The sequence below is a fragment of the Arachis stenosperma genome, chromosome 5, assembly GCF_014773155.1.
Source record: "Arachis stenosperma cultivar V10309 chromosome 5, arast.V10309.gnm1.PFL2, whole genome shotgun sequence".
In the NCBI taxonomy this organism is placed as follows: Eukaryota; Viridiplantae; Streptophyta; class Magnoliopsida; order Fabales; family Fabaceae; genus Arachis; species Arachis stenosperma.
Window position 1 is genome coordinate 111,818,954 of NC_080381.1, and position 14,034 is coordinate 111,832,987.

At 38.1% G+C, this 14,034-nt stretch overlaps 2 protein-coding genes across 2 annotated transcripts; one reads left to right on the top strand and one right to left on the bottom strand.

The window, feature by feature from the left end:
• Positions 1-1,806: 1,806 nt before the first annotated feature.
• Positions 1,807-4,355, bottom strand: LOC130981066 (uncharacterized). Its single transcript, XM_057904702.1, has 3 exons — positions 3,660-4,355; positions 2,406-2,997; positions 1,807-2,315 (listed from the first exon to the last, which is right to left on the bottom strand). Exons 1-3 carry the CDS (start codon positions 4,353-4,355, stop codon positions 1,807-1,809), a joined length of 1,797 nt encoding a protein of 598 aa, XP_057760685.1.
• A 2,699-nt stretch (positions 4,356-7,054) lies between these two features.
• On the top strand, positions 7,055-13,245 carry LOC130979012 (K(+) efflux antiporter 5). The gene is made up of 20 exons (XM_057902353.1): positions 7,055-7,532; positions 8,073-8,116; positions 8,647-8,714; positions 8,821-8,905; positions 9,041-9,102; positions 9,395-9,470; positions 9,606-9,680; positions 9,793-9,864; positions 10,057-10,140; positions 10,240-10,308; positions 10,431-10,508; positions 10,617-10,705; positions 11,263-11,359; positions 11,447-11,500; positions 11,675-11,770; positions 11,852-12,040; positions 12,144-12,221; positions 12,334-12,378; positions 12,458-12,553; positions 12,658-13,245. The coding sequence occupies exons 1-20, from the start codon at positions 7,301-7,303 to the stop codon at positions 12,694-12,696; spliced, it is 1,728 nt and encodes a 575-aa protein (XP_057758336.1). The 5' UTR covers positions 7,055-7,300; the 3' UTR covers positions 12,697-13,245.
• The last annotated feature ends 789 nt before the right edge of the window (positions 13,246-14,034 follow it).

A 14,034-nucleotide genomic window follows, 5' to 3' on the forward strand; every position in this document is an offset into this window, starting at 1 on the left:
GTAAACTAATTAAAATTTTAGTTAATTAGCCCATAACTTTTTATATATAAAAAAGTTTTCAAATATACTAATATACAGGTGTTTTAATAAATGTTAATCAGTTGATGTTTGAGCTAAGCCTCAGAGTGGTCCCTGAAGTTACACTCGTGCTTCAAAGTAGTCCCTAAAATTATTAATTACCCAAATTGGTACCTGAAGTTAGACGCCGGGACTCAGTGTTGTCCTTCCGGCACATTTCCTCCAGGTGGCGTCATCGGAAAGCTGATGTGGCTAATTTGGTGACACGCGGGCAATCATAACGGCTAGCTGAGGTGGAAGAACGAATTTTATTGACCCAATTTGGTCCCTAATTCGAAGTTTAAAATCCCTAATTCCCAAATCTGAAGATCAACCTCAAGTGCCCTTCTCTTCTCTTCTGGTCTCTTCCGTTGGTTTCTCTGCAGCATCTTGATACCCAGACGACAATGGCTAGCGCGAGCAATGCTGCTGGAAGCTCGAACAACCCACGATCATTTGGAAGCATCATGAGAAGAATGAATAGGAACAGGGATTCGCGTTTGCCAGAATGGTGCAGATGCGATTTGAGACCAGTGCTGCGATGGTCAATGACGGATTCTAATCCAGGGAGACCCTTCGTGGGTTGCCCAAACTACAATGTAAGTGGTTGTTGTTGTTGTTGTTTGCTGTAATTTTGGATATAAATTTGGTTGATTCTTTTACCTTGGTGCAGACTGTAGGCAAGAAGTGGTGTGGTTTGTTTATGTGGATTGATAAAATCCTTGAAGAAGATGTGATCACATGTGATGGTAGAGCAAGCCCTTCAATTGACAATGAAGAGTGGAAGATGAAGTTTGCTTGGAAACTTGGAAGATTAGGTCTGAAGTTAGGGTTTTAAAAGTGGGTGGAGTTTTGGTGTTTCTATTTATGCTGCTGGTTACAGTAGCCATTCTTGTCTTAAAGTTAGATAGGCAGTTTGGCCAATTGTATCTGGGAAGAAACACATGAATTATGCATGTTGTTGCTGTAGTTGTACCTGTCAGTTTGTTTGAAAGAAATGAAAATTAAAGTGATTGAGACTAGTGTGCTTGCATATATTGGAGCAGAATAATAGGAGTTTATAGTGTTTGGAAAGCATCTTAATTGCATATGAGAGTGCAAAATAAAACCAAAATTTTGTCACAGACCTCTTCAAGAAAGTCATAATTCATATTTCATATGGTAGTGATTACATCCAAAATAAGGCATTATAAAGCCAGAACAATAGTCACCAACTATAATGGAGTTTTCAAAACATAAGTGTCATAAGTTTTCAATCTCCAACACTGGAATTGTAAGCAAGAAAGCATACACAGTACATTACTTCAGCAAAACAGAGAAATAAAGACACCATACTGTCCCTAAATATAAAAAACTAAGTCACTAATTCTTGGTTCTGGGTGGCTTGAATCCCGGATTAGGCACAAATCGCATTGCTGGTAGATTCGTTGCTGTTTTAGTGCTTGCAGGCTGACTGCTTGTTGGGAGAGTGCTTGCAGATGGAGTAGTTGCAGATGGAGTACTTGCAGATGGAAGAGATGGAGTGCTTGCAGATGGGGTGCTGGATGGTTGGGTGGTAGCACTGGGTGTGGATAACTTTCTCTTAGGAGGCAGTTTCGATGGCCGAACAGGAGGTTGTTGCACCTATGTATGAAACACCAAAAATTTAATGTGACTAAGAAAAATTAATGTATGACCACAATACATGTATATATATGGGTAAATAATATTACCCACCTGTTGCGAGTCATCAGTTTCTGACATAATAGGCTAACTAAGATCAAGCTGAATCTCAACTTGATCCTGTGACACAACTGGGGCATCACCACCATTTACAGCAGCAGTTAGAGCAGAATTATTGACCTCACCTCCATTAGCATCAGAATTAGCAGCAACAGCAGCCGCCGCCACAGCAGCTGATTCTTCATCAACGGCCCTCTTATGACAGTTCCTCTTTGTGTGACCAGATTCACCACAATAGCGACAATGTCCTTTTTTATGAACTCTTTTCATTGAGGTCTTCTGCTTCTTGCCTTTACTTGGCTCCTCATCAGCATCCTTTCTTCTTTTCTTCTTGATTGGCCCTGGCTTCTTCTTGAACTTTGGTGCTTGAGGTATATTATAAGGTGATTTCTCCCACAGTGCCTGGCCAGGAATTGGATTTATATGGAAGCCATAGGTGTTGTTGTATGCTTCCATGGTCAACCAGCTATGACAGAATTCATCTGGCCTTCTACCAGCCCGGGCCAAAGCGGCACATGCATGCACACATGGCATCCCTACATAGAACATCACAGCCATACATAAACATAATTTGAACTGCAAATCGAAAATAAAAAAATTAAAAAATGTGCATAAAAAATTCATACCACTTAGTTGCCAAAAACCACAGGTGCATGATCTCTTGCCTAAGTCCACAGCCATATTTGTAGGCCACCCATGAACTTCAAATATTTCGTAATCTGCATCACCAGACCACATGGGAACCCATTTTTTTGATTCCTTTCTTATCTTTTCCAACCTACTTCTCTGTATTGGAGGTAAAATCCCGTCATTGTTCCTCAACTTCACCTTGTTCCTGGCTATAGATCTCATGATGTACATCCTGACCTCCTCCAACAGTGTGATAATAGGCTTGGCTCTAGGGTCCTTGATCCGTGAGTTGAAAACCTCACATGCATTATTGCAGATATTGTCCATTTTTGGTGCAATGCTGAAGAATGCCCTGCTCCATGAATTCTTTGGCCATTTGCATAGATAACTCCAAGCATCCTTATTTAGCCTTTCCAATTTTTTCATCCCTTCCACAAATCCCTCTTGAGTCGTAGACCGTGCACACTCCCAAAGCAAACCTCTAAGCTGATTATCCTTCCACTGTTTGTTGAAGTTCCTCCATAAATGCCATACACAGAATCTGTGATGGACATTTGGGAACACATCCTGAACTGCATGAATTAGACCCTGCAAATTCAACAAGCCAGTCACAAAGTTTCAAATCGAGCCTCAAAAAGGTCCCTAATGTTATTTTAATGAACTCAGAGTGGTCCCTAAAGTTGTGTAAGTGACATCAACGTGGTCCTTGGGTGAGCTGATTACACAGATACTACCCCCTATAATGCAACCATCAACTATGCAGCATATAACAATTACTCAATCTAAGTAAAGAGATTTGTGTTCATAAATCAGCAGATATTCAATTTAACAATTATTTAATTTACACAACTTGGACCTTAGCTTAGCTGAGTACACAGATAGTACCCCCTATAATGCAACCATCAACTATGCAGCATACAACAATTACTCAATCTAAGTAAAGAGATTTGTGTTCATAAACCAGCAGATATTCAATTCAACAATTATTTAATTTACACAACTTGGACCTTAGCTTAGTTGAGTACACAGATACTACCTCCTATAATGCAACCATCAACTATGCAGCATACAACAATTACTCAATCCAAGTAAACAGAATTGTGTTTATAAACCAGCAGATATTCAATTCAACAATTATTTAATTTACACAACAATTATTCAATTTATACTACTATTATTCACTAATCAGCAGCAGGTATATCTAAAAATCACAACTGTTACTTAGGATAACTAGCAATAGATATGCATACCTTTTGCATGTCTGAAATAAAACACCAACCATGTTGCTTGTAGTCACCCAAGTCTTGGTGCAGCAATTCCAGAAACCATCGCCAATTCTCCGTGTTTTCAATGGACACTATTGCATAAGCAATCACATAAATGTGATTGTTTGCGTCTTGACCAATTGCAGAGAGGATTTGACCACCATGTTTTGTTTTTAGAAATGTTCCATCCAACCCTATAAGTGGTCTGCAGCCAGCCTTGAACCCTCTTTTACACCCATCAAGGCAAATGTACATCCTATCAAAGGTTGGATCTTCATCAGGATTGGGATGAGGTGTAACACCAATACTCACAGTGGAGCCAGGATTAGTTTTCAGTAATGTCAACCCGTAATCCCTAACCATACCATACTGGGCAGCAGCATCTCCATAAACTATGGCCCTAGCATCCCCTAGAGCCCTTGTCAGTGAAGACTTGTTGAGGTCCAAGTCGCACTTGCTCTTAAAGTACTGGGCAGCTTCACAATGTCTAAGGTTGGGATATTTCCTTAATTTCCTAACCAGTTTGCAACCCAGCCACTTCCTATTAGCTAGCCTGTTCTTAGTCTCTCTAGGACAAGTGTGATCATCCATAAATGTCTTGATCTGCCAGCAGTTACCCTCACTGTCCATGGAAGCATATACTACCCAGCCACACTCCTCTCCCTTACAAACAGCCCTCATTCTTAAATTGTCATTCTTCTTCCACTAGATCCGCCTTCCCTCCTGGATACAGTACTCACGAACAGCTTCCTTGAATTCCATCTTAGAATTAAATTTCATCCCAACCTTTAGTTTAAGCTCACCAAACCTTCCTCCTTCCCTAAATACCGGAAACACCTCATCTGACTCAACCTCATCTAACTCATCCTCAGAGTTCGGTGGAGTCTTCATTTCCTCAGAGTGCCAAGACTCTCCACCATCAGATTCATCATAAGCTCCATCTTGAGCATCATAATATGCTCCCGTTTCACCAACCTTCGGAATCGGCCCAAAGAAGAATTCATCATCTTCAGACCCTGACTCTGCACACACAATCCCATCATCCTCAAGCATAACTGAACTCTTTTCATTAACTTCTTTATTATCTGTTGTAGTCCTCTTTTTAGCATCACTCTTCTTTCCAGTTGATCTCTTCCCAACCACGTCTTCTTCCACACTAGAGACATCATCAGCAGCAGGCCTATACGGTTCGTCCTCTACACTATCATAACTGTCATGGGAGTAAGATTCTTCCTCACTAGACAAGCTAACAAACACAGTCTCAGGATCCTTTCCCTTAACAGATGCTCTTCCAAAATTTCCAGTTGCAGCTGATCTTGTTAAAGGCCTCCTAGCATGTAATGCTGCATTCTTTACTTTCTGAGGGCCTTTCTTTGGTATATCAGACCTCCTTGATTTTTGTGATGTTGATCTTGTTACAGGTTTTGAAGTGGGCTGGCCCGTTGACTTTGGAGCAGCAGTGGACTGGCCCATTCTTTTTGGTCGTGGGTTGGGCTTAGAAGTAGTGGCAACTGTGGGTTTGGCCATAATTTTTTGTGGTGGGGTGGGCTTAACACTGGGAACAGCAGCTGTGGGTGCTACCATTTCTTTGGGTGGTGATTTGGAATAACTAACAGAAGTTGCAGTAGTGTGACTCTTATGCTTTGGTCCTGAAATACCTTTACCAGTAGGCATAGTTGGGGGGATTGTTGTTGGAGTAGAAATTGTGGTGTTCATTGGTTCTGAGGTTGGAATCGGTGGTGATGTGGTGAAAATTGTATTGGCTGTCACATTGATGCTGGGGTATGTATGTGGAATAGGGTCTGGTAGCACTATCAACTCCTTGCCTTTGGATGATGCTAGTCCTGTTTTCTCATCAAACACAGGTTCAGAGACCCCATGTTCATAATACACATGGACAACTCCCTTGTTGGTCTGAGCAGCATAACACATCTCCATGAGCTCTTTGTCATGTGTCAAAGCTCTAAGCCCTCTTTGCAATGGCCTATTAGGCACCAGCCACCAACAGTGAGTCACATTGTCATACCCAAGTGTCTTATAGTAGTCTCGGATAAAAAATACATCCACAGTGTCTACGTCAACTCTCGGCAACTCAAAAATCTGTCCACCACTGTAATTCACAGTTCCATCACGCTCTGTGACGAATAAGCCTCCATGGTGAAATATGATGGTAATCCAAGGATCTCCCATCTGCAATTTAGAAACAAAATTTCATGATCAACCTCATCATCTTCAACCATATTAACAAGTTGGAAACCACATTAACTGTAAATGCAGCAAAGCATAATAGATAAGAAATAGCATTTCCCCATGACAAACAGCCCTCATACAGTCAACACTTTCATTAGCTTAACCACTCTGAAAACTAGTTGCGATCAAACCCTAGCTAAATATTGCGAAACACAAACATGCATACCCACAGATAACACTCCAAAAAATCATTTCTAACTACTGAAGAGATTAAACTAACAACCTTAACAAAAAACAGAGCATTCCTTATATCACATTATATTTTTCCTTTTTTCCTTACCTTTTTCAGAGAGACTGGCCTTCGATACAGTCTTCGTTTGAGGTAGATGATGATATCTGATCCTATATAGCAGTCGTGCTCCACAGAAATCGCAACAGTTACCACAATCCAACCACCGCCATTGACGAGTACAGGGGAGGAGGGGTTTGTGTTGTATTTTGAGGGAGGGAAGACAATGCGTTACGTTAACGTTTGATGGGGGAGTCTTCAAAACCAACTTTTGGAGTGAAACGACGTCGTATTCGGCCATTTACGCGCCACCAACAAAACTATGTCGTTTTAGCCTTACCCGCGTGTCACCAAATTAGCCACATCAGCTTTCCGATGACGCCACCTGGAGGAAATGTGCCGGAAGGACAACACTGAGTCCCGGCGTCTAACTTCAGGTACCAATTTGGGTAATTAATAATTTTAGGGACTACTTTGAAGCACGAGTGTAACTTCAGGGACCACTCTGAGGCTTAGCTCGTTGATGTTTATATAATTAAACAAACTAAAAATTCTAGTTAATTTTGTTAAATATTTAAATCTAGGCCAAAATTTTAGGTTCATGAACACAAACATAAAATCAAAATTATGAGAGAGTGAAGAGAATACCGATCAAAGGAATTGAATTATTCTGTCAAACTAATTTCATTTCCAATTATTTTTACTTTGTAATTTTTAACTATCCATTTAATAATTTTTTTAATTTATTATGTGTGGAATTATTACATATGATAGTGACAGATAATTAGATAGTCCAATGTAGAATTAGTGAACATTAATTAGTTACACACGAAAATGCTTCCCAAATTACAGAAAAGTCCCTCTAAACTCAAACAAATTAAAATACATAAAAATTCCAAAAAAGAAAAAAGAAAATAATAATGGGAATGCAACTAACTTGAAGAAACCACCATCTCTCTCAACTCCGAAGAAGAACAACAAAGAAAGAAACTTTCAATACCATTTTCTCTCGGCATTCTCATTTCAATTTCCCGATTTCCCCATTTTCCTTCTCTATTCACTTCTCACTCTTTTTTCTTTGTAATCGAAATTCCCGGGAAAACCGCAAAGCTCGAAGCTTTCGCAGCTCGCAGTAACGACGAAGGAGATGGTGATTTTTGCCCCCAAGAAATGGGGGATTTTTGGGTTGTGGTGTTGCGTTCTCCTTCTCGCGATCTGTGCTAGGGTTTGTTCGCCAGTCAGATCCGACAAGGAAACAAGGGAGAGGTTCTACGGGAACATGCCCAACTCTTCTGCCCCTGAATCCAACGATGGAACCATTGCCAAGATGTTTGATCGCGTTCTCGAGAAGGAGTTCTCTGAGAATGAACAACCTGAAGGTTTTTATCTTATTTCTTGTTTCTCTGATTTTGCATTTAAAGTTTTTCTTTCGGTTTGTCTTCCGAGAAATTAGCTTGATGGGGTAGTTAAAGTTTGCAACTTTGCTAGTGTTTTGGTGTTGGTCGTTGGGTTTTGGGTTCTGAAATATTGAAAACAGCTGCTTGTGGAATCAGCTGAATTTGCAAATAGTAAATGATGCATTGTTGGAAGAGGGTGTCTTTGGAATTTTGCATAGAAGAAAATGTGGTAAGCTTGAGAAGCTCCTTGGTAGTTTTTAGTGCATTGGAGTTGGAAAAAGAGCTAAGCATGTGCAGTGGAGATAGGAGTGTGTTGATGAATTTAGCTGTTCTTTGCTCAGTTTTAGTGGATTCCTGGTGAGGTGCTAAATCTTTGAGCTCTTTAGGTTGCATTAACGTTGTAATAGTGTGTACATCTGATGGATCATGATAAATTGCGAAGTTTGAACCAGAATAGTATTGCCCCAAGTTTGTGAAGCCACCAGTGATGGTATTCTCATACTTCTTTTCCATCTTTGACAGGAAATGATAAGAGCAGCTTCAATAGCAGTGTAGCTGATCAACAGGTAGATCTGATACTGTGGTCTTTAATAGTTATGTTAAAGTGGATTTTGTAAGCTGCCAACAAAAATGTTGTTTCTTTATGTATAAAAAGATGCCAAAATATATCCTTGTCAACATCAAATAATATTATAGAACAGAAATGAACCTGCATTGGGCATCTCTATTTTCTCTTTTAAATTCTCAAACGTTCAATCGGTTGTATGAAAATTCATCACTTTGATTAAGGAGTGATGGACTTCTCATGCTATTTATAAATGTTAAGATGATGTCTTTCATTCTATTTAGGGTATTTTCTATTCCTCTATTATATTATATGCATGCATAACTCCACCGTTGATGTTTCTGATTTCTCCTATTTTTGTCTTGATGAAGCCCTCAAATATTTGAGACTTTTGCCGATAACTACTACTTCTTGCTCTTGGATTATTTTCATAGTTTAATTTCTGCTTGAGCTGCTCTTTCTATTAGGATTATTCCAAAGTTATTTTCTTTATATAAGTATCATTTTTTACGATCTGGTCTTGTTTTGTAGGCTGTGTTGGAGACTGTAGCTAAAATTACTCATGATAAAACGAAGAAAAATGATACACATGAGGGAAAGTATGGTCTTTTTTCCCCTGTTACAACTTACAATAGATAGCTACGTGTTATATCCTTCATTTACCCAGTAATTCTCTCATCATCTTTTAATGATTATTTTTTGCAGTTCCACAAGACCATTTCAGCTTCAAGATGTATTCTCCCTCGAGAATGAAGATTCTGAAGACGTGACAACCTTGATTGACAAAAAGGTGCACAATTTTTTTTCCGGATGCATAAAAGGTGCACTATAGTATCATGTGAAGCCTCAATGATTGCTCTTCATTGTTCTGATAACTATTTTGTTTTGTGTTTCCTGCTTACATATTTATGCCACTTCATGGCAGGACAATGTCTTTGTGATGTCAAACAAGAAATCCAAATATCCCGTGCTTCAAGTGGATTTGAGGTTGATATCTACTATGACTTTATTATTTTAAACTGTGGTTACCTTTCAGTGAATCCTAGTAATTTCTATTATCAATGGATATGCATTGGATTTCAGAGGCTAGCAGATTTCCAGAAATTATATTTCCTTTTTGTTTCCTTATTTGTGATACCCTTATTGATGATGATAAGTTGAACATATTATGTTCTCATACCTATCTTTTTTTTTTTTTTTTTGTAATTTTTGAAATCCTTTTATCTGGCTTTCCTATTTATTTTCTATCATGATGTGTGATTGTTGTTCATTCATGCAGGCTAATATCGGATTTAGTGGTTCTCATAGTTTCTGCAGCCATTGGTGGAATTATCTTTTCCTGTTTGGGACAACCGGTTTGTAACTGTTACTATTACTCATTGTGGCATTTTGTGACTTTTATGCAATTTCGTTGACAATAAGTGGTTTTTTTTTAGTGGTCTTCTGCAATAAGTTATGTTGAGTATTGGATTTCATCTGCTTTTCTTTAGGTTATTGTGGGCTACCTTCTTGCTGGCTCCCTTATTGGACCAGGAGGTTTGAAATTCATTAGTGAAATGGTACAGGTATGTTGTTCTCAACAACTCACTATCATTTTTGCTGAAGCAAGCTGTGTCCTGTAATTTTTTGTCAATCGTTTTGCACTGGATAAACCTTTTCTCCTCACATTTTATATAGGTTGAAACTGTTGCACAATTTGGGGTTGTATTTCTTCTCTTTGCATTGGGTCTGGAGTTTTCCTTGGCAAAGGTTTGCTATTCATGTCTTATTGATAGTATTTCACATATTTTGACCCTAGGTTATCTCAACTCAACTCGTGATTTTAAAGATTAAAATGGAAATATTGTTATCCTTGCCAAAGGCTATCAATTAGGGGTTGCAAAATATTGATAAATTTTCATTTTCTAAAGAGCAGCTGTTCTGAAATTTGTATCCATGCAGTTAAAAGCTGTTGGACCTGTTGCTGTTTTAGGAGGTCTTCTTCAAATTGCTATTTTCATGGTTCTTTGTGGCATTCTTTCCAAGGTATGGTGCTGAGTGTATATGTTATGGTCTTCAATAGAATTAAGGATTTATGGTTGAGTAGAGATGGGTTCTGAACATCATTTTCCACTTGATTTGCAGATATTTGGAGCCAAATTGTCTGAAGGTGTTTTCGTTGGCTCATTTCTCTCCATGTCATCCACAGCAGTGGTATGTTTTCCCTGTTTCTCCAAACAAAAAAACACTGTATATATCCCCTTTCTTTTACAAAAAAGAAAAACCTGGTGCTTTGTGAATTCTGATATGACACATTTACTTTCACTTTTAACCAGGTCATAAAGTTTTTGGTGGATCGGAATACTAATAATGCTCTTCATGTTCAAGTTACCATTGGGACTCTTATTTTTCAGGTATCTTTCTTGTTGATGTTAAATGGTAACTTGTTAGATTTTCATAAAGTAATGTCTAAGGATTGACTTGTCTGTTTATTGGTCCTTGTTCAACATGTGTATATCCAGGATTGCACTGTGGGTTTACTATTTGCCCTGCTTCCAGTTTTGGGTGGCAGCAGTGGTCTTCTACAAGGATTTATTTCAATGGGAAAACTGTAAGTCTCTTCGTATGCAATCCTTTCTCTGGTTCCTTTGTATCATTTCATAAAACGCCTTTCTGATTAATGATCAAGAACTATTTGTTCTGTTAATCAGTTAATGCAAGCTAATTGACTCTAATAATGCTGCTATATTTCTGTACTAGTTTCCACTTTCGAGAGTTCTTGAAGGCCTAAACTTAAGGGCACAATTTTTTCCATACAAGTTCTCATCCAAATAAACTTTAATATACCAACTCTAACATATATTTAACACTATCTTCTAAAGTGGATAAATGACACCAGTGTAACAACTGTAATTTGTGGGAAAACTGTATCGAGCAGAAAATTTTACTTGTGAACTTGAGGAAACACTGAAATGTTGATGTATCTTGCAAAATTCTACGTCACAAGTTTTAGTGAGATATAGGGTTCATAATGGTTTTCAGGCCCTCTTTTTAGGGGTTTTGTTTGTTTTGTGTGTGTGTGTGTGTGGGGGGGGGGGGGGGGGGGGGGGTGGATATGATCATTTATATTATTGAATATATCTAATTGTTTTTTGTTTATAACTTCAGGATGCTAATGCTGTCCTTGTATCTTACTGCTACTTCTGTCGTGTCTTGGTCATTTGTTCCTCGCTTTCTTAAACTGATGATGCAGCTCTCATCTCAGGTAAGGGTAATTCATATTTGTTTCAGAGTTTTACTTCCACTTTCTTGCCTCCGATAGCAATTTTCATGAGCTTCCTTTCCTTTCCAGACAAATGAACTTTATCAGCTAGCTGCTGTTGCTTTCTGCTTACTCTCTGCATGGGTAAGAAAACCGTATACTAAGTTTTCCTTTAGTTATGTGCCATTCCATATTGCTTTTCCAAAACAATTCAAAGCCTAATGGCCTTGTCTACATCTGTGTTATATGCAGTTTGGTGGATTAAACAATTAGTTATGATGCTGTGCATTTTGTTAACTTTATTTAATATCTTTCCAGTGCAGTGATAAGCTCGGCCTTAGTCTTGAGCTGGGTTCATTTATGGCTGGTGTGATGGTTTCTACAACAGATTTTGCTCAACATACTTTGGACCAGGTATCATTCTCGTGTTTATTTACTTTTTCTAATTGTGAAGTTCATTGCAGTTGTCTGATTATGCTTTCATATTATATATAGGTGGAACCAATTCGAAACCTATTTGCAGCTCTTTTTCTCTCGAGTATCGGAATGCTTATACATGTGCAATTTCTTTGGAACCATGTTGATATCTTGCTGGCATCTGTTATTCTGGTTATAGTCGTTAAGACAGCCGTTGTTGCAATAGTTACAAAGGCATTTGGATATAGCATTAGAACATCATTTCTTGTAAGTTAACATTGTCAACTTCCATATCCTCTATTGGTTAACTATAATTACTTAAATACCATGATATGCTGAACACTGAATAGCTGTCTTAATGACAACGCAGGTTGGTATTTCGCTTGCTCAGATTGGAGAATTCGCTTTTGTTCTCCTCAGTCGTGCTTCAAATCTCAATCTTGTTGAGGTGTCTGCGCTCTCTCTCCTATGCTTTCTTCCCCTCTCATAAATGTCCTCTCTCTCTCTCTCTCTCTCTCTCTCTCTCTCTCTCTCTCTGACCACTGACTACAATATTTCAGGGGAAAATGTATCTTCTTCTTCTGGGAACGACGGCTTTCAGTCTGGTAAATTTCATTTGCACCTAGAAGCTCCATACTAATCTTCCTTTTACAAGTTTATACTTATTGTTAAAATGCCTTTCAGGTTACCACCCCACTACTTTTTAAGTTGATACCTCTTGTCATGAATCTCGGTGTTCTCATGCGCTGGTTCCCCTCCGAAAATACCACACCGAACGAGGTTTTCTCTCTCTCTGTCTCTCTCTCTCTCTCTCTCACACACACACACACATATTTAGACCTTGGTGTTGCTAACGAATATAATCCGTTTTCAACCCTTAACAGGCAAAAGCTTCAATGAGCGAAACAGACAGAATGTTGTGACTAGTGGCTCATCTCTTTTTCATTGACCTTAAATAATGTATTGGAGGCAAGCATCTATTCTTTGGTGACTAATGAAATCAGGATTTCAATGTGTTACCCCTCAAGAGCTCCATGATATGATAAGCTTCACAGACAAACCATTATATTCACTTCCACTAAAACACAGTGGAAGAAGATTTGATGTACATAGGAATATAAATTTTGTATTCTTTGAGGAAGATGTATATAGGTAATCACAGGCCAGTCTTGTTTGTTGCTTACACTGATCTGCTTACATCATACCCTGGTTAGCCTATATTTGCTGCCATGAATTGCTGCAGCTGAAATGATTCAACAAATTGTTTAGAAAAGAATTCAGCCTGTAACTTTTTTCTGTTTGAAGGTTGTTCTGTAACATGTAAGACCCGAATGAAGATCTTGGTTAATAGTTACCGACCATTATTTCAAATTATTGGTGCTGTAGTTTAGCTAGGGTTTTGGTCATTAGGGTCTTGTAAAACAATCCAACTATGCATACACCCTTTATTATAGACATTATTTTTATACTAATATTTTATTAACAATCAACATGTATTTGTTTTTTTTTTTGGTTAACTGAAAAACAATCTAAATATACAATTGATTAATAACAATCGTATTTTTATACAGGTGTCGAAAGTGTTTGGTGTTCTAATACCTTTGATGACATAAGATTTTTACTTTTCCAGTGCTTTTTTTTAAAGTGTAAAAATGGAATGCTGCAGCACGTTGGAAAAAGAAGTCAAGAATTTCTATGAAATGACACTCAATTAAGACTCTAATAAACAACAAATAATATGAAAAATATTGTACTTAATTTGTACTTGTATACCAGTTCCTTGCATGCCGTTTAACTAACTGCAACATAATTAACTTCCATTCTGAATTTGTGGTTCCTATACTTTGACAATTACAGTTTTACATAACTCATGTAAGTTGTGATGCTAACTATTTTCTGTTATATTGTTCATTTGTGCTCATATTAGATATTAGTATTACAAACACACTGCTTATAATAGTGCAAAGTAAACATAAAATCAAGACATTCTGTCTATGTTCGCTCTACACTCCGCACCCAAACGTTAACTAATCTTTTTTATTCGGTGACAAATACAAATTGACACATATTATCAACTGTTTCTTTGGTATTAGAAGGAGCAAAAGTATCAACTGCTTATCAAATTGACACATTATCAACTGTTATAACTGTAAAAAGTATCATTGATGTGAACGTATCAATCGACCTAGTTTGTTTTTTTTTTTTTTGGGGGGGGGGGGGGTGGTTATCTTCAACCATACGGCATCCAATTTGTAGGCCAT

Coding starts and splice junctions, on each gene's coding strand:
- LOC130981066 (XM_057904702.1), bottom strand. CDS start 4,355: ATGAGGGCTGTTTGTAAGGGAGAGGAGTGTGGCTGGGTAGTATATGCT. Junction 2,998..3,659: donor TTATTTCAGACATGCAAAAG/GTATGCATATCT, acceptor TTGAATTTGCAG/GGTCTAATTCATGCAGTTCA. Junction 2,316..2,405: donor TGGTTTTTGGCAACTAAGTG/GTATGAATTTTT, acceptor TGTTCTATGTAG/GGATGCCATGTGTGCATGCA.
- LOC130979012 (XM_057902353.1), top strand. CDS start 7,301: ATGGTGATTTTTGCCCCCAAGAAATGGGGGATTTTTGGGTTGTGGTGT. Junction 9,865..10,056: donor TGGAGTTTTCCTTGGCAAAG/GTTTGCTATTCA, acceptor GTATCCATGCAG/TTAAAAGCTGTTGGACCTGT. Junction 11,501..11,674: donor TCTGCTTACTCTCTGCATGG/GTAAGAAAACCG, acceptor ATATCTTTCCAG/TGCAGTGATAAGCTCGGCCT.